The sequence below is a fragment of the Tyto alba genome, unplaced genomic scaffold (genome assembly GCF_018691265.1).
Source record: "Tyto alba isolate M040663 unplaced genomic scaffold, T.alba_DEE_v4.0 Super-Scaffold_19, whole genome shotgun sequence".
NCBI lineage: Eukaryota > Metazoa > Chordata > Aves > Strigiformes > Tytonidae > Tyto > Tyto alba.
This window is the reverse complement of record NW_024881281.1, coordinates 1,763,052-1,783,507: the sequence shown is the minus strand read 5'-3', so window position 1 is coordinate 1,783,507 and position 20,456 is coordinate 1,763,052. Positions and strand designations below refer to the sequence as shown.

General features: G+C 48.1%; 1 protein-coding gene across 19 annotated transcripts in view; it reads right to left on the bottom strand.

The window, feature by feature from the left end:
* Window positions 1-20,456, bottom strand: part of MSI2 (musashi RNA binding protein 2) — a 256,287-nt gene that overhangs the window by 149,708 nt on the left and 86,123 nt on the right. For all 19 annotated transcript variants that reach the window (XM_042791795.1, XM_042791800.1, XM_042791808.1 and 16 more), the window contains one exon: window positions 19,983-20,075. In XM_042791795.1, coding sequence (XP_042647729.1) covers window positions 19,983-20,075 — 93 coding nt within the window. The remainder of the gene's footprint in view (window positions 1-19,982; window positions 20,076-20,456) is intronic.

The following is a 20,456-nucleotide window of genomic DNA, read 5'->3' as shown; positions in this document are numbered from 1 at the left end:
ATTCCTGGGGGAGAATGCACTGCCAGGGCAGCGGTGCAGGCAGCAGCACCTCCCCGGCAGTAGCGCATCGATGTTTTAGACCTGCCACGTCCACCAACAGCGAATTATCGATTCCCAGACAGATGTTTGAGGACTGGAGCAGGGCAGCCTCAGTGACACTTGGGGCAGGTCCCCATCCTCAGCACAGTCTGTCCCCTGCACAAACCCAGGCCAGTGCTAGTCCTAATTTATCTGGCCTGATGACCAGGCAGCATTCCTAGGACACAGATGCCACACGCTCTCCGGGCTAGTTCTGGCCCTCACAACCAGCTGACCATCTATTTTAAGCTGCTCAGCTGGGATTTTACTTCGGGACATCCAAGCTGAGAGGAGCATTCCTTCCCTTTCTTCCCCCAGCCCTTTTAATTTCTCTAATTGCCATGTGGCTTGAACACATCTGCGTAGGCCCCTTCTTCAGCCAACAAGCTGGAAGGAAGGAGACAGACCCGGCGGGTCGGGGAAGGAGGAGCTGGCGAGGCAGGGCTGCAATTTCTACGTGTGAGCACGGCATGATCCGCTGAAGGGGGTACCGGAGCCCGAGAGCACCCTGCCCCCCTGGCCTCCCCCCGGCCCTTTCGGTCCTCCGGCCGTGGGGCCTCTCCACTCGCCCGCCTGCCACGCTCTGCACCGCGGCGGATCCCGCCCGCTCCGCTCCGGGGATTTTTGGAAGAGAACAAATGCACGCGCCGAGAAAGAACATACTGAAATAACTGCCTGTTCAACCCGCACCCTCCAGAAGTTCCTCGCTTCCTGCATCTGTGGGATTGCTGGCACGGCCAGTGCTCTGACCTCACCTGACCTCCCCAACTGCATCAAAGGGCCTCATCTAAATAGGTCACTCCTCGCAGAGGGAGTAAAGTTCAGAGGCAGCTAAGAGACTTACCGGCTGCCTTAATCATCACCCCCTCCTCCACCACCTCTGCTGAGAAAAAAAGAGAAAAAAGAAGAAGGAAAAAAAAAAAAAAAAAAAGAAAAAAAAAAAAGATATCCACAGTGGCAGAGACAAAACGCTACAGAACAGAAAATTCGGATCTACATAGTGTGGTAGCTGAATTTTAAGCAGTACGAAGTCTAAGAATACATCTGGAAACACACATGCAATTCTTCGTAGCTAAAAATAAATGTCTCTGCTGCATGTTACTCTCCAGAGTAAAAGAGAAGTGCTAATATTAATTGAAGGGTTTTGTTTCATTTGTTTTATTTTTTTTTTATTTAAGATCAAAGCTGATAAATTATTTCTTTAAAAATCACAGATTAAATTATCCAGATAATTTAAAGCATTATAATACACTTAAATTAATATTACTTGTAGCAAACTATCAATTTGCCCCAGGCAAACTACATCACCAACAGTTTCACTTCATTTTTGAAGTCGATATCCTTTGCTTTGGAATCAGGTGTCCTTCACGTCACCTCTGCAGAACGCCACATCCTCCCTCTTTCCCTGGGCGTGTTCAAGGTTTAGGACTAGCAAACATAAAACGAACCAGACTCACAAGCTGGAGCTCTCCAGCAACGGGCTCGATGCTGATTTACATCAACAGAAGCTGTTGCCGTATTTTCCCCATCAGTTCCTGAGAGGAAAGCTTACAAACTTAATTCCCTCTTTACATTTGCTTATTCAAGTTCCAGCTGCATCTCCCCCTAACGTCCCATTAGGGCTTTCCTTTTAATTACTTCTTCATGTCATCTGCGCATTCCTTGCAAGGTCCTCTTTCTAGGAACTTGGCTCTCGCTCCCCTGTTCCCTTTCATTAAGGACGTTTTCCTCCTTCCTCCACCCTTCCCACAAGCCATCCCCTCGCGCCCGTGCCAGCCCTCGGCCCCGCTCGCCGTTGACCTCCCGGGCTCACGGGAGACACTAAGAAAACGGGCGGCAGGGCTGGTGGGGAGCGTGTCGCCCCCGAGCACTGCGCGCTCGGCTCCACGACAGCTTCGCGGTACCCAGACTGCCCTTGCGACTCTCGTAAAGGATTAAGGAGCAGAAAACCAAACTACTTAATTGCAGACAGGTGTGCAAACCTAGGCCCTCTGCCTGCACCTAATGCTCTTTGGAAATTCCTTTGGAGAAAAGAAACCCCTTGCAGAGATTGCACCGAGAGATGGACGGCAGTGCCGGGCAACCTGGGCACGGCACAACAACGTCCGGGGGCCGCGAGGAACCCCCCGACCCGGCACAGCCCCCACTGCCTCAAACTGCCCCCGTCCCCAAAACAAGGAAACGCAGGGAAAAGGAGGCAAGGGGAAAAAGGAGGCAAGGGGAAAAAGGAGGCAAGGGAAAGGAGGCAAGGGAAAGGAGGCAAGGGAAAGGAGGCAAGGGAAAGGAGGCAAGGGAAAGGAGGCAAGGGAAAGGAGGCAAGGGAAAGGAGGCAAGGGAAAGCACGCTCCTTTTAAGAAGGCCTAACTTCATTTATACGTTATACAGGCTGAAAAAAAGAACATCCCTTTTCTGTAAAGCTGCACTCATTTTTTGTGTAGTGTAATAGGCAGAAAGACATCTTTCTCCTCCGTTCCACTTAAAGATCATCTTCTTCACTACCAAGATGAAAGACTGGAATCAGTGTCAAGATACACAGGAGAACTCAGTTCACTCACATAGTAGGAAACAGCAGAAAAGTAAATTCACTCACAGATGTGGCTGATAAACGGCTACAAATTCAGGCCAATATCCTTCTAGTCTAACTACACATTGTTGCAAAAGACAAGACACATCAGCTACTTGGACAGCACTTTGAAAATGTAATGTGCCATGTAAGTATTATTATTACTAGCAGGCTGCTGAGGATGTCTCCTATATTTACCATCTGGGAAAAATAACTACTTTAAACAGTCTGTCTGAAAAAGTCCCAAGAGCAGTTAAAATTTTCCAAATATCCTCCCGATCAGCTGCAGATGATGCAAAATAGTGAAGCTCCTTCTCCTGTTTCCCCTCAGCTCCTAGGAACCCGGGGAAGGGTTAAAGGCCAAAACTTTCCCCACTTAGACCCCGATCCTCCTGCCCCCCCCGGCACAGGGCGCTCTGCCAGGAGGCTGCTGTGGCCGCGGAGGCACATTTCCCCTTACAAACCACGGAAGAGCACCACACGCCATTCCTCTCTCCTCACTCAGATGTTCGCCTGAAACCGGGCGATTTGTTCTACGTTAATATTTCAGGAACACTATAAGCAAACGAAGGGATTTCTTCCCGGGCTGTAAGCAAACAAGCCCCGGCGCTCGGCAGGCACCACGAGCGGCTGCTGCCGTGCCGACACCGACGCTTCGCCGCCAGCTCCTGCTTGCAGGGGCCGCACGGGTGCCGAGGACATGGCAGAGCACAGGCAGACCCTTCACTCAGTGGGAATGTTGTTTTCCAGCCGCACACCATTCCAAATAAAACGTCCAACTCCCAGCTCGTGCAAACCAGGGCTGCTGACGCCTGGCTCGCCTTCCTTCGTGCCCCGTGGGTGCAAATCAGCACAGCTCCTCTCACGAGGAGCCCTGCCAGTTCACATCCACAATCCGGCTGAAATCATCAATTACCTCTAATTCTTTTCTTTTTAGAGCGTTTCCCCGATCACCAAAGGCCATGGCAAAGCTGTACTACGCATTAGCATTTTTACACTGCATTATGACTGTGATAAGGCTGAACAGCCCCCGACGCGAGAGCTGGCCTGTTCTATTTCCACAACTCTACTCCGGTTTGATTTACATCATGTAAATAGAGGTCAAAAGTGAGCCTCCAGCCCCAAAAGATGCATCATCTCAGACTGCACTTTCTGTACATTCTATGCAGCAAATTTTTAGGTCAAGGCATAGTATATAAAAAACTTAGCCACTTAAACAGAAAAGCAGGGATGGAAAATATGACCTATGAGTCAACCGAGCACAAAGCTTACTTTCCGCCAGGAACCCGTATCCTAATTTCTGATGAACAAGGCGCACTCTGGCATTACAGAGGTTTTCATTCATCCCCCTCGGTCGTTTTGGAGGTGGGGAACAGCCAACACTTACTACATATTGACTTCAGAAACGCGACCGCGAACTGCTTAAAGATGCATCTGCAGATGCCACCAAGGTATTTAAGTCGGTGGCACTCAAAAGGCTGGTTGGCCACCCAACGCAAGCCACGAAGCCTCACGCCTCGCGTCGGCTCTCTGCCAGCGGCTGTGGGGCCAGAGGAAGAGAGCCTGAAGCCACCCAAAGCGACCCCCCCGTGCGCCCCGGTTAGTCAGCAGCGTCGCAGCCGCTCACGGGCGCGCTCCATTTCCAGCTAAGGAAACGCTGAGGTTACAATTAACGCCCCGGCCGCTGCCGCCAGGAAGCCTCGCGAGGCAACGTTAGCCTCTCCGATTCACCAAAAGGAAAGTAAAAATGTGCTACGTGGTGTGCTCTGAAACATCAAACAGCAGCAAAGGGGAGGGCGTCTTTCCTTCGGCTGTGATCCCAATCGCTCATTCCTGCTTTACTAGTAAAAATCCAGCACACATCCTTAGTCAAAGCTGCAGGAAAAAGCAGCTCAACTTCCCGCTAAACGGAACGCCCGAGCCCCCTCCTCTGTCCCCAGACAGCCCCTCCGGCAGGCACAGCCCCCCGGCCCCCCAGGACAGGCAGTTTTCAGCGAGCAGCGACACAAGGTCAGGGCAGCGGCGGGACGCTCTTCCCCCCGCGCGCCCGGCGCCGGGGACCCCGCAGCACCGGCAGCCAAGGTCACATTCCGGGGAGGCAGAGCGCGGAGACCGAGCGATGTTTACGCCGATTCGCTCGCTTTCGCCGTCGCTGGGTATTTTGTTTCTGCAGCTCTTGTCTTTTGACACCACGGGCCCCGCTGGAGTCAGCGCAGCCTCAAGTCCCATCGAGTAACTGAATCCAGATTTCATAAACAGCCAGCGCAGCTCACTCCCACGTCGCCGACTACCGAGAGCTCGCTTCCATTTTGACAGGCAGACCTTCCAAGCTCCACACAGGAACAAGACCGTTTCAAGCGTCCAGTAAGCAAATAAATACAACAAAACCTCGATGAACTGAGCAGCACCCCCAAAGTGCAGCGTGGGGCGCTGGCAGGGGCTGCAGCCACTGCTGCTCTGCTGATCCCTTCGGCAGCAGGCACGGGTCTCCTCTCTTCCTCGCTCCTTTTCTTTCTCCCAGTTTGAGGATCTGTTGCTGAACTTGGAAGCGGTGCGACCCAGTCTTTACTGGATATTTTTACTTTTCTTAAAAGTCAAAATACAGTCAGAAGGTCAAAGGAAATACAGATTTTCTGTAGCACCTGACTGACTTTGTGACCTTTGGAGCATAAATCTAACCAAAGAAGATGGTGAGGGGGGAAAAAAAAAAAAAAAAAAAATTAAAAAATCAGTATCTGCTACTTCTAGAATTTTACTGCAGTTCTCTTTTCTGATTGTTTTCAGAAAGTACAGGAGGGAGGAGAGTTTCAAACTGTACAAAAATGGTAGAATTTGTGTTACACCTAAATAAGCCTCTGGTTCAAAGTGCCTTGAACTCAAGACTTGTATCTGCTCTGTATTATCAGACTGTGTCTGATTTTTGTTCCTTCTCTTCTGTTTTCCGTTTCAGAGGTTTATTTTTGCAGGAGGACTATGTAACAGGGCCTCTTCCATTTCAGGAAAAGTAAACAAAATCCTTCGCAGGGAGGATCAGGGACGAAGGAACAAAGCCAGCTAGACTAAACTGTACGAAGGTGAATTTATTTGTCATCATTTGGTATCACAGCAGCGCTAAGACTTTGATCAAGGTCATGGCAAAGTGCTGCACACAGACACGCTCGCTCCCCCTCGGGAAAGCCTGCAGTTACGGCAGCAAAAGGAAAGCCACACTAACAGTCCCAGATTTTGGGTGGGGACCTGGATGAGGCCAAAATAACACAGCAAATCCGTGCCACGTGCGCAGAGCAAAGTTCCTAAACCGTGGTCCCAGCACAGCCATAGCTCCATCTTCCTCCTCTTCACTCCTGGACTCATCCGACAGACCACAACAGCTCAAAACATCTTTCCTCAGTACCACCTTATCTAAACTCAGCCAAAACTCTCGCCGTCAGCAGTGCAAAGGCCTGAAGGGCGCCTTTCCAGGGCAAAAAGCAGCCAAGTCACCACAGAGGATCCATCAAGTCCTGCGCAGTTTTAGCACGGATACCCAGGTGCAAAGAAACCGTAGGTGCAAAGGATTTGGTGGGATCTCTGGGACTTCTTGGGATCGCTCGGCTTGCCCCTTTGGGATAGCTAAGGGCTGCGCGCTGCTGCCGAGGCCAAGGTCCCTGCAAGGGTTCATGTGCTACGCCAAGGCTCATCCTCTGGGTGCGGACGTGCTCTTAAACACAAGGAATATTGGGGTGGACTCTTAAAACCAGAGAAGGAGAACCCCAGGAAAGTCCTCTCGCTGCACTCTGCCGGAGCTGGGTTTTGCCCAGAGCATTCAGGAATAGGAAATTAAACGGACAGGAAAGAGGCCAACAACTTCTTTAGCCTGGTGGGGACAGGAGGCAAGCACGGTAACTGTTTAAGTTCCTGCTTATTAGGAAATGCTTGGCAAATAACGTGAAGCCTGAAGGGGGTGTTAAAGATAAGTATATTCCGTGTTATGGGAAAGTTAATGAGAAGCTGTAACCATTATGTATGTATCATATATGCAAAACTAGGTGAGGCCCCTATGGGCCATTATATACTGCATGAAACTTTATGGACACTGTAATGCATTATTTTTAATGATTCCCTTGCCTACTTCAGGCCCTGGAAACCAAGAAGAGCTTGCCTAGCTCGTGGTGCTCTAGCAATGACACCTTGCCTGTTGCTAGATCTCTGGGTTATTTTAATGAGAAATAATTGGGTTACTTTCCAGGATTCCACGAAGCCGATACGCGCTGAACAAAAACTCAGAAAGTTGCTGCTGTGTTGCAGTGCTCTTCACATCCTCTACCTTCCAGAGGGTTACCTCCCCTGGTAAACCATTTATCTACAGATATGCCCACAAAAACACTGGCACTTCTGCTAGTTCAAGTTTGCATTGTCATCATCCATCTCTAGGGAGAGCCAGGCCACAGAAATAACCAGCTGCAACATCACAACGATTGCCCCTGCAGGAGATGTATATAATGAAAATTGAAAGCTGCAGGATGAACTTCTTACGTACTTGTCCTTTTGGTTTATTCATCAGAAATAATTATCCGTGCTCGCATTCACAGGAGCACATATTTTATGATGTACATTAAAATTTAATGGATTTTTAATAATACTGTAACTACAGCAGAAGCTGAAATAGAGACAGACATTAAACCATATGTGCTGTGTTGGTGGGTAAATGGTGTTGAGCAAACATCAACAACATGTAACCAGTTTAGTGTCAGTGACAGGAAGAAGGAACTGTTACTCCCAGTATTTGGAAAACGTAGCGATCTCTAATCCTAAACGTTTAGCTTAGCATCTCCCTCAGTAAGGGAAAGGAACGTACGCACGAAATGGTCAAAGGTGAGTTTCTGAATTTCAGGACCCTGCAGGTGATACCCTCGGCCTTTGACAAGCTCCCACCTCCCCAGCTCAGCTCCTCCCCCTCTGCAACAGCGAGAAGCAATACGAGTGCACACCACGACAGCGGCACGGGACCGTGCCGGCATTCTGACTTCCCTTGCGCCAATTAAAGTACTCCCAGTATTTCATGAAGCTATTGATGTCTATTCCTTAAGCATCAGCTGAAATTACTGCTCCAACAGGAGAGACTGACACTCTAAACACTTTCCTCAGAAGCCGCTCTGCAGCTAACGAGTCAGTGCGAAGCATCACCATGTCACCAATACTTGGGACTGACATCTATTTATAGACTAAGGAATTATACACATGGTGTCCCCACCAACAGTGACACATCTTCATTCAGGCATGAGTCACCTATTCACAAGCATGTTTCCAAAAATAAATCCTATTTACCAGAATTAAATTCCACATGCTGAGGAGAAAATGCCTCCTTAAAAACAAACACAACAACAACAACAAGGCATGTTAGAAAACCAAACAATAGCAAATGAGCACTGAAGTCTTCGGCCTGCAGGTCTCCACGTTTTGTAGGATCGTGCTGAGGCTGGAAACACTGACGATGTAACAGTGAAGACGGTCGTACGTTGCCATTACAAACCCCTGCCAAGGTCGCCGGAGCGCTACCGTCCAAACAGAAGTATCCAGAATATTCTTGGCAACTCGCTCTTTGCAGAAGTAGTAAGTATATTGCAGTTATTAAGAGAGAACAGACAGAGTGAGCGCCAAGCAATCCCAGGAAATGTAGTGTTAAATAGAGGGTTCAAACCACAAAGCTGTTGATGGGGAATGTTAAAAAAGTCAGCGTGGCTGAAAGACATTCGCCAGTGGTGAATGTCAAGTAGCGAGCTACTGTTCAGTAGATGCAATAAAAAAAAAAAAAAAACAAAACCAAAAACGTGAGGGTACTTGGGTAATGGGACCAACATTACAGTTGTTGATACAAATTATATCCAGAAAGCAAAGAAATAAATGGATAAATAAATAAATAATGCAAAAATGGAACAAGTTCAAACTTCTTTTATAGTAATAGTCTCCAGTTGAGCATAATCACCAAAGCTATAGTGATAAGATTGCCAAAACTAGACAAACATCTGTGAGATGAATTCATCTCCGAGGGGAAGCCAACAGCTTGTTATCATTAAAGAGGCAATGCTCTCTCTGCGTTTGAACTGCAGGCCGCCTTGTTACTGCGTTTGCTGAGGCAATTGCACCAGATGTTGGCAGCTATCTTCAGATGGATGACAAGCACCTGCTGGTGGGGAAATTAAATGCTCGTCGGCCTCCTCTCCTTCAGGGGAGGGTGGGCCGGGAGGGGAAGGGGGGTGGTGACGGCTGACCGTCTGAAATAAAGCTCTTTATGCAAAGTGACAGTAAGTGCTGGTTTGCCAAGCAGGGAAACAGAGTGGAAATGCGTTGGATCCCTTCCATTGCCCCCGGTGAAATCTGCTCCCACCCTCCCAGTCCTGGCAATTAACATGGCACCGATCTGAACTCGCGAAACCGCTCATCAGAGTAACAGAGTCAACAGAGGGACCTGCGCCGCAAAAGCCACCGCTCGCGCAGCAACTGCCCCAGAGCGCGGCCGCGGCGGGGGCTGCCGCGCCCCCCCTGCTCCACTGAACCCCCCGAGGACAGGCCCACGGCCCCCCACGGCCCCCACCTCCCGGCGCAACCGACCCAGACCGCTTCGAGCTGCCAGCGCTAAAAACCGGGGATGCTCAGAGCGGGAACCCTGCACCCGCTCCTGTTCGCTCAGATCTAAAAATCGATGTCCTGGAACAGGGGTGTGAATGCAATCGCGCTGCCGCTCCCAGCCGGCGGTACGTGGATGTGCCTTACCGGGTCATTTCAGACCAGCCTCCCGGTACTTGGAGCGGCAGCAAAGGTCGCGATGGGCACCGCAGCTCATTTTTAAAAAGAAAACACACTGCGGCGGCTTCTCTGACAGCCTTGCTAGTGTTTTCAACTTCCTGTGAAAAGAAAAACTGCAAAATGTGAACTCCTGTTATACGAGCAATCATTTCTTTATGATATATCCAATATTCTTCTTTCTTCAAACTTCCACAGTGATGACATTACAGGAAAGAAATATATTCCGTGACATATTCTGCCAGCAGAACCCATCAGAGCCCAGATGGCTATTTCAACAACATTTTGCCCTGGACAGTAAGCTGGAAACGTCGCTGTGAATTCCCATTCACCCCAAACCCCTTGGAAACGTCCCTGACAGAGACGACGCCTGTTTGATCCGAACTGGCCGCGTGCGTTTTAGGTATCCTTCACATGGAGAGGCAGTAATCCTCATTCTGCTTAGATTATCTTAATTGGCTCTTCATTTGAGCTACTTTGCCCTTGTCCCCATTTCTGAAGTTACATTTATAAATACATACACTGCACCGCACAGAGTTCAGCTACGCGCATCTCTCCCTCTCGGGGCTGGCACCGACTACCCGGTACCGGATGGTTATTGCTGGGTTTGACTCTGACCAGCCTGCCGTGCGCAGCTACCACGCCACTTCCACCAAAATACACTTAGGCGCATTTTTTTTCCCCAGAAAAGAAAACCCTAAATTCTCCTAGGAGAGACATACATGCGCAAGATGGACGTCCAATGAATTTCACATTCTACTTCTGCAGAATTAGCATAAGTTTAATTAAATTGGTCGTACCTCGATATTACATGTGTGAACAAAGCTCGGTTATTTCACCTCTAGGACTGACTGAAAATTGCCTTGTGGGCTTTTTAGCACCCTGATGGAAAATCATACGAACAAATAAAAAAAAGAACAAGCACGCAGACAAAACAAGAACCACCCAGCTCTGCATGGAACCATCCACTTCAAAAAGAAATCTTTCCATCAGAAAAAAAAAAAAAAAAAAAAGTAAGTTTTTTTTTAAATCCAGCTGCAGAGCAAACCAGGCATTTCCTTCTCACTGTACAGCAGGGTGAAAGGTAGGCACCGCTCGCTGATGGGCTGATGAGCGCCTGGCCCCCCTCTGCCCGCCAGCGCCGCGCCCCGGGCGGTGCCAGCGGAACCCGAGACGAGCGACCGAGTACGGCCATTCGCTTCCACGTGGAAAAAAAAAAAAAAAAAATGTTATTACACCTCCTTCCAGTAACGTGTGCTCTTTTTCCACGTTTGGAACAGTTTACGGGAGGTTCCTCGCGGATACTTTGAAAAGCCCTTTTCTGAAGGGCTCAGACTCAGAGCTGCATTTAAAAAATCCTCACACTTCCCATCCCATCACTTGATACTGGTGTATTTATTATGGAGTATGATGACAATGATCAAACACTTCCTCTCCAATCAATTATGTTTTAACTAGCTCACTTTAGCTGATGAGCCTACCCCAAATATATGAGCAGTATAGTGCAAGCTTCAATTATACCATACAGTTTTAAGTAACTGCTGCTATTTTTTCATTAGAGAACCGATGTTAAAGCATTAGTTTTCCCAGGGCAAAGCTTTGGCACCCTCAGTTGTAGCTACTCGAAGAACAGACGTAATGTTCTGGACCGGGGTTACCACTCCGATGGATGTCAGGAGCAGCGCCTGCATCTATAAATAACCTCCTGGCGAGTCCAGGAGGCTGCACTTCAAGCCAAGTGCCAAAGAGGAATCTGATGCAACTTCACTATATTGGAAATACCTATCAGAAAATTCTACCTGACGCCCATTGCTGTGCTTTAACACTGCTATCTGTTGCTTTTGACGCAGCTTGCTGGAGCAGAGCTCGTCTTGCCGGTGTTTTTCTGCGTAGCAGCCGGCCCGCCAGGCCCTGCCCCGACACGGGGGCTCCGAGCTGCTGCCACAGCACCACAAAACCAAATCATTTCCCTCCAGAGAAGTTCTACACCCGCAACCCCACGCAGCCACACTGGGGCTGAATCCAAGAGCGCTCCAGGGATAATTTAAAGATGTTACCAAATACGATTAACTACCTTGGTTAGGTGTGTTAGGTAGCTTATCACGTTTATGTCAAATAAAAGCAGGGGCTGAAAAACAAAACTGACTTCCTTGGGGTCCCAGAAAAGCGCAGGTCATTTTCACGGGTTTGGCTCAGTTGCAAAACTGATACAGAAACCACTGCAAACAAGCATCCACACGCATGCTGGAAGAGGGAACATGAATATTTTCTTACAACTTTTTTCTCCCCAGACTCAGCCCCTGATTAATTACTGATTTCAGTTGGACTCGGTACGATTCTGGGTTGCCAATGGTCTAATCCCACGCTGCAAGCTCAGGATCAACACTGCTCCCCTACTCTTACTGAAGTATGTGAGACAGAATATAAGGCACTAGCCATAACTTTATGCTGAAAAAAAAAAATAAAAATCAAAGGATATAGCAGAGTTGTCTTAAAATAAGTCCATTTTAAACCAAGGCTGCAGGCCCTGCCCTGAGGGCTCCTGGCAGCCGGGCTGCTCAAGCCATACCCGGGGCAAAGCAAGCACAGAGCCAGCACCAGCTCACCTCAGCCCCCCCCCCGGCTACCTCAGCTCCCCCACGGCTACTTCAGCCCCCCCCACGGCTACCTCAACCCCCCCCCGGCTACCTCAGCCCCCCCCATGGCTACCTCAGCCCCCCCCCGGCTATCTCAGCCCCCCACAGCTACCTCAGCCCCCCCACGGCTACCCTCAGCCCACCCCTGGCTATCTCAGCCCCCCCTGACTACCTCATCCCCCCCCACGGCTACCTCAGCCCACCCCACGGCTACCTCAGCCCCCCCCCACGGCTACCTCAGCCCACCCCACGGCTACCTCAGCCCCCCCGCCACGGCTACCTCAACCCCCCCCTGGCTACCTCAGCCCCCCCCACGGCTACCTCAGCCCCCCCCCGGCTACCTCAGCCCCCCCCACGGCTACCTCAGCCCCCCCCCCCCCCCCCCACGGCTACCTCAGCCCCACCCACGGCTACCTCATACCCCCCCTACGGCTATCTCAGCCCACCCCTGGCTACCTCAGCCCCCCCCACGGCTACCAGGGCGGCCGCCTCCCCCGGCATCGGGTCCGCACGCGTGAAGGCTGGGAGCGACATGAGTGTTGGCATATTTACATTTCCCATGCCCTTCAGAGCTTACTAAGGAAGAAAGGCAAGGAAATGCAAGGCGAGATAAAACAGCTTGCCCAAAGTCAGCCAGCAAGTGGGTGGCACAGTGGGAAACAGAACACAGATGCTCGGGGCCCCGACTCTCCACCACAATTACCTCATCTCACACCGTTTCGGCTCTACAGCACAAAAGCTTCCTTGCCATTTCGTTTAACCAGAGCAAAAAAGGAAATAAAATTGGACTTCAAACTTCTGCTGAGTTCTGATACAGCCTTCTTGCCCACAAATCCTGCCTTAACATTTCCTCTTTTCATAAAACCCAGGTAGAAACCAACTTCTAATTTATAACAAAACCACTTCCACAAAGCATGTGTCTTATTACAGACCACCTAAAAACTGACTTCCTGTGTACAACTTTTCATTGACAGAATGAAAACACTGACTTCTTTTTAAACAACGACTGAGTTTCTCAGTTTGTTTAAAAAAAAAAAAAAATGAAAAAAAAAAAAAGCATGCGTGGGAGGGAGAAGAAATAATAAAAACTGCTTTGGGCCATGAGGGACCCCTGTATCTCAGAACTCTTTGTCACATGCCAAAGGAAAAACTTAAAGGAACATTCATTATCCTTTGGAATATCACAGATACAACATTCAAATAAGGAAATCCAGAAATACTGGAACTTTAAAGCACAAGCAGAGGGCAGAGGCAGCAGCGTGAACAAGGCTGAAGGCTGTTCCGCGCTCCTCTAACAGAATAGCCCCACAAATTGTGGTTTTCGTTGTCCCAAACTTCTCAGAAGCTGCAAACAATGATGTGTTTGTCTATGGCTCATTCTGTTTTAAGGAGGTGTAATGATTCAAACTAAGCAACTTCTCCCAAGGTACACCCAGGTAACTTAGAAAGGAGAATATAATGAGCTACGAGCTATTTCACACCAGGTCTAGAGCTCAGAATCGCTTTGGAAAGGTTAGCAGCAGTTAAAAAAATGCCAACACATTCTCTATTTTACTGCATATTACAAATGTTTCAGGAACCCCAGCTATTACAGACTAGAATGTAAATTAAGAGTCCAAATCTGTCCCTTCATTTCATAAGATGAAATTATTTCACAAATATTGAATCTGGAAATACAGTGCTGAAAAATATGAAAGGCTAACAACTTGTCAAACCAAAAAATGACTTTTCTGCAAAGCAAATACTTTAAGAATAGACCATCCATGTATCCTATTGACCATTAAATCTACATATCAATGTCCAACAGATGTAACAATACAATTCAAACTGTATGCCAAGTCTAAATTAACTAAGCTTTCACTTTCATACAAGCAAAATTCCTTGCACCTCCCGACTCTGGCCTTAGCCCCAGCTCCACACAGACTCCCAAATCCCCCCAAAATGAACCCATGGCGAGAAAACCACCTTTTCTCATGCTAACAACTCTATTGTAATAACATCTTCAGAGGCCATACTCAAGGTCTCAGGGAAAAGTAAACCACTGGAGTGCTTAATACTACAGCGGCGCATTAACTCGTTCACACCCAGACAGCCTTGCCAAACAAGGAGGAGTTTTCGCTCATGTTTTCTTGATTTATATTTTCACAGCTGTCAGAAAGGAAAGCATGTAGGAAGCAAGTTATGTAAACCACCCGATGAGGCCGAGATCCTCGGTGTGCATCACACCTCCTTCCCTCTCCCCGCTCGCTCACACGGAGGAAGCAGAGGGACTTTGTTACAAAAGAGGATTTTTTCGAAGGTTGAACTGGTCATTACTTGCATTGCTCTCTGTGTTATAACGCAAGACATGGTACAGCCAAAGAAGGAAATTCTCATTCTCACGTTTTGCTGTCTGCAGCCTCACTGCTTTCAGCTTCAGTTTTCTTGCAAGACAGCACTGTGGCTCTGCTAAGGTGTGCCTGGAGCAAAGACAGCGTTTGAGAAGTTACTCTCCTCTCACTTAACTGCCACTAGACAGTAAGTCATGCCTACAGAAGGGAGAGATGATAAAATTCCAAGCTTTCCAAAGCTCAACAGTTTCACAGAGAAAAAAAAAAAACAACACCAGAAGCTAGGTATTATTATTCCACTGGTCTATTTTGCATCTCACAGGAAATAACAAGTGACAGTACAAAACGTTTCAGATCCAGAAAAGTAATTCAGAAATCCTGTCTTGTTTCAAAATTTCTAAATCTTAAAAATCATTCTTGAGGAAACAACATATTCCAAGTGAAGTTGAAACATGCCTACAATTTGTCTGGGGGACCTTGTGGCAAGCCAGAACAGAAAACAAAATTAATGCATCCTGGTCTGTTCAAATTTCATCTGAAGATTTAAAATAAAAAGGAAATGCCACAGCCCCCTCCCCCAAAAGTGATTTTAGGATTGGTGTGAGTGAAAAAATGTAGAGCTAGTGCTCCCGCTTCGAAATTTTTAGAGGCAGTAAAGCAGCTGGGGCCACCAACACCAGCACTGCTTTTCTAGCAGTTTGAAATAACAACATGTAAAAATAGTTTGTCCACAAAACTATTTCACACACCTCCTTTAAAAACCACCATTCTTTTTCAAAAAAAGTATAAATGTGAATGTATTCGCTCCCACACAAAACCCCATGATTTTTCAACAAGAACAGGCATATAGGGGCTGATCTAATAGCTCAGGACAACTGAAATGTACCTTTAACGTAACGCTGTTCCCATCGTGCTGGAAACAGGGGCTGGAGGGACACAGTAGCCTTTTCATTCGAAGGACTGTTCCCACCAAGCCTGATTACAGTATTTCAGTAAGAAGAATTTTTTTTTTTTTTTTTTTGCGCAGAGTTCTGCTTCGATAATTGGGTCAAAAAGTGTACCTGGAGCCCAACCACATTACCGTGTCAGTTAATGACAGCGCGCGGGCGGTTGGGTTCGGAAGCCCGCCGGGCAGTCCCGCCAACACGCACCCCGAGCCTGGCTGGCACCCCACCAAGGCAGCCCCAGCACGAAGGGGGGGACTCGCAGCTGGGGCACCAAAAGGGTTAAAATCCCATGTCAAACAGCAAGTCCTGGCTCCAGACCAGAAGGGACATGGGAACCAGGGCAGCTGAGTTATAAAGGCCTTATTGTAGCAGCCCACTGGATTGGAAATGACTTGTAGGCCTAATGAAACAAAACTTTGGCAGTAAAACAGAATGAAAGGAATGAGACAATAAAAGAGAGGAACAAAGGGAGCAGAGTTGTTTCAGCTTAGGAAAATAAGCTCACTTTGTTGTTGGGAAAAGCCAAAGCCGATTAGGATAAACCAATGACTAGGCATAAGTCTTCCAAACTAATTACACAGTTCGCCATGTGAAGTATAATTGCAAGTCGCAAAGTAAGGACTACACTACTTTCACAGGAGCTCTATAAAGGCAGCATTACCTAGTAAAAAACAAACCCTCAGAAGTCCCTTATCATCAGTCACTTTCAGCTTAAAAGGTGCAGAACATGCCCGTCCTGAGAGAAGTGCAATTCATTAGCCTTTGGGAGCTTTCTTCTGCTGGTCACAGTCCTCTGGGTGAGGCTTTAAGAGGCTGTTGCTTTTCTTTTTTTTCCTTTTTTAAACGACACCAGAAGCCCTGAATGCTCCAACGTGTCCTGATCTCGGAGAGCATCATCTCGCTTACACGTCCAGAGAGCCACGGATCAGGCAGATCTGCAGCCACAGCCCTGCCGAGGGCTCAGGGCTCGCGCAGCCTCTCCCGAGGAGAGGAAACCGCAGCCCCGCCGCGCTCCCCTCTGGATCTCACTTCTAACACTTGCTCATTTAAATTCTACTAAAACTTGGTCTTAACAGCCAGCTTTTCACACATCAGCATATGAGCAATGCTGAAGACCCTGGATGGCTTAACGTGGCCGATTAATTTATTTTGTTAGCAAGAATGTTTGAAACATCTTTGACTGAAATAACAGACGATCACAGAAACAACTGCGTTAGACTATCAGGATTAGGTAGTAAGACAATGGCTTCCCCCCCCCCTTTCATGATTGTAAACAGTTATGGCTTAGTTCGGTGGTTCGTCCTCCTGGCTGAGCCTCCTCACATCCTCCTGCTCCCTGAAACCACTGGAAGGAGAAGCCTCAACCCCAAACTCTCACCCAGATACCCCTCCTATGCTGCCGGCCTCGAGCCTGCTCCCTGCCAGCCTGAACTGCAGTCCCCCCTCCCCGGCTCCCAGCTCCCGCCCCCCGGCTCCCAGCTCCCCTCCCCGGCTCCCAGCTCCCCCTCGCCGGCACCCAGATCCCCCTCCCCGGCTCCCAGCTCCCCCCCTGGCACCCAGCTCCCCCCCCCCGGCACCCAGCTCCCCCCCCCCGGCACCCAGCTCCCCCCCCCCCCCAGCACCCAGCTCCCCCCCCCGGCACCCAGCTCCCCCCCCCAGCACCCAGCTCCCCCCCCCCGCCTCTCTGGGGAGCCCCACGACTGTGTGTGCTCAGGTTCAGCACCATCAGCTCTAAGCATTTCCCTATCACAAGGCTGTTAATTGCTGTGTCGTGCCTGTTCTGTTAAGCCTTTTGGCTTCGCTCAGGTAAGTTTTCCCCAGCCTTCCTCCGCACCTTACAGCAGCCAGGGATGCCCATCTTGGCAAAATGAAAGCTGGGATTCCTACAGATCCTGGGCTTTACAGAAAGAAAAAAAATAATCGCTATCAGAAATTTCACGATCAAAGTCTCAGGAGTTATCATTACCACGTAGTTTGGTACTCTAAAGGGCAGGCATTTTCACTGGTGAAGTCGGGGAAGAGGGTTTATTAAAGCATTCTTCTTTTTATTGGAGAGAAAGGTTCTGGCATTTACTTTTCAAAAAGCTGCAGTTTCAAATTCAACACTTTAGGCCCTTCCCTGCCAACTCCAGTTAAACGAGCGAGTCCGCCGGGCCCCAAAGCTCGGAGCTGTTCTAACCATCTCGTGTATTTTGAGAGCTACCTCCAGTTACCAAAACAACCTCCCCTGCTTGCAAAGCTCTTCTCTGCAGCAAGTACAAACAGGATTTCAAGAATCACAGCAGTAGGTAAGCAATTTTTTCCACACCAATAAATAAGCTCAGCATTTCAAAGAGCAAGTCACCCGAGATGCTCTTATCAAATATGGGCGGCTCCTCTACACATTAATTATGTAATGCAATTTTCTTTATTTTAAGAAAGTGCTAAGCAAATGCAAACCTTGCCAATCGATCGTGATGCACTGTTTGCATTGTAATGGCTTGACTGGAGAGCAAGGCTTGTGTGCTAAGCAGTGCACACAGATGGATCACCTGCCACGAAGAGCTTGCAACCTGAGCAAGCAAGTCAAGGAAAGGTAGGGAAGCGGCCTGGAGAAGGAAGCAGCTCCTGCGAGGTCCCACAGGGCCAATCCTGGGTCATTATATCCAAACGCAGCATCCCAGCCACTGCAGCCTATTACCGAGACTTCTAGATTCCAGACCAAAAGTCCCCATTTCCTGGAGTCATTAACCAGCTCTGCATTTTCTCACCACCAGAGTCATGGGTAAAACCACTTCAAAACACCCCACAAACCGAAGCGTCTCAGCTGATAAACAGCAAAGTGTAGCAGAGAGACCTCGACCGCCTGCACGCAAGGTCGAGTCACGGTGGCACAGCCCAGAAGCCTCTCCTCCAGCACGCCACCAACTTCAAACTCCTCTCCCCTTCACAAGCTACAGCAGGGGAGCGTGCAACAGGGATGCAACTGGAGAAGGTCAACTGGTGTCACAGGGACCGAGCCCCGCGAGCCCGAGTCCCACAGGAGCCGAGCTCCAACGACTGGACCCCACCACCTCGGCAGGACATCACCCAGCCCTACTGCCAGAGGAACGGGCTCCAGCCTTGACTGCCGTGTGGGCAATGACCTTAATTCTTTAGCCTTCAAATTAGGACCCCTGAAAAAAAAAAAATACTTCATTTCCCAAAAATATTGCCTTGGGAAAGCCAGACCTCTTTTAAGCTATCTCAAGAAAGGCAGAGCATGAAAGCAGGACTGAAGCATCCCGAATCACTAGTCACTACTGAAAAACACAGCCTAGTTGTCTGCATTCTCGGGGACTGTAAAATTGCAAGCATGAAACTACCAGATGGTGAAATTAAAAAGACTATATTAAGACAGCATCCAGACAATATGCAAAGCACTTATACTGAAACTATTATTAACTTCAAAAATACAGGTTAGAGTTCTGCAATTAGAAGTAACTACAGAAGAAACATCCAAAAGCTCATGTAATCCTTCAATAAAAGGCTCAGCAGGCTGTAAACATCCTGCCGGAATCGAAGATTATTATTGAAAATAAAATGAATGGTTTGCAAAACAACTATCAATCCAGCACAGGAACAATTTATAAACTCCCCTCTCCTCAGCCCTCAACAAAATACTGCCTGGCCAAGGCTTTTCAGGGCAGATAAAAGAAACGTAAACTAACTACAAGGAATGGGAGCTGCTTTGCTTTGGGACATCCTGCTGTGGCCCCATGCAATCACGCATCTAACTCCTCCGCTGATGCGCTCCAAAAGGCAGGAGTCGCGCCGTGCGGAGCCGCGCGGCCAGCGGGGCTGGCAGGAGCCTCTGTGGAAGGTGGCACCACGAGCTGCTCTCGAAGCAGAGGGCTCTGCAAGCTCTTCCCCTCGGCGGACTCCTGAGCCAGCATCCAGAAGCTTTGGGGATCCAGGGAGCTCCATGGTGGCGCTAAGCTCCAGCCAGGGCCCGGACGGGGGGGTCAGAGCTGCTCCATCACTGAGAAGACTATTCGGGCAAGGTTCAGGTTTCCTTCCGTATGTAAACTTGGTTTGGTTTTTGTTGGTTTGGTTTGTTTTTGGTTTTTTATTTGTTTGGTTGGTTGTTTTTTTTTTTTTTAATTATGTCAAGATTCTAAATATACTTCCACAGGATCTTGCATAAGGATTTTTTAATAAGAAATTAAATGGATATTCTAGTGACTTCTATGTTACTCTTGCTATTCACGTGGTTCCTTCGGGCATTTTCACAACTTAATGAGCTCTCTCAAATACATCTATTTGCTCCTTTTGCCACTGGAATCAGGGGTAAACAGAAGGCTGATTTTATGGAGAAGACAACTGTGTAATCATTCAGCTAGGGGTCAGATTCTTCCTGCGCATACACAAATTCACCTCCCACTTATTCTTTTTCCTTTAATGAAAGTAAACAGTGGTGGAAAACACTGTACACATACACATGCACCAGAAAAGGAAATCCAGAAGTGGCTCCAGAGGCTTCGAGAAATTACACAGAAAGGTAAAAAATATGGCCATCCTTTGAGTGTAGGCCTCATAGCACTTCTGCTTTTCAAAACACACTTTTAAAAAAAAAAAAAAAAAAAAGTATTCAAAATATGTAGTGCTCACTTAGGCAGGAACTTACCTTGCCAAACTGTTCAAAGTATTGCTTTACGTCTTCCACTACTGTATTAGCCGATAATCCACCTACAAATATTTTCTTTGTTCTTGTGACCATCTGTAAGAAATTACAAGACAAGCATACAGTTTAACCAGATTATTTCAAACAATATGTGGAAAAAAGACATATTCTTCAGATGCCATCCCTAACCCAGTTAATGAGAATATTTCTTTACAAAAGCAATTCAGATTCTATTTGATTAGATACTTCTTTTTTCTTTGTCTTGTTTTGTTTTTATTTGAGAAATGGCTGAGTAAAGACACTCAATAACAACTGTAGCCCCTGGATATTTTTTTTTAATAAATGATTTTTATTGTGCTTCTCAATGCAAATATAAGTGAAGAAGGAGTCCAAGTGTCGTATCCTCATAGCTACAGTCTGAAAGAAGATGTGACATTTTCCCCCTCTTTTTTCCTAAAGACAGAGTGCATGCTCTTT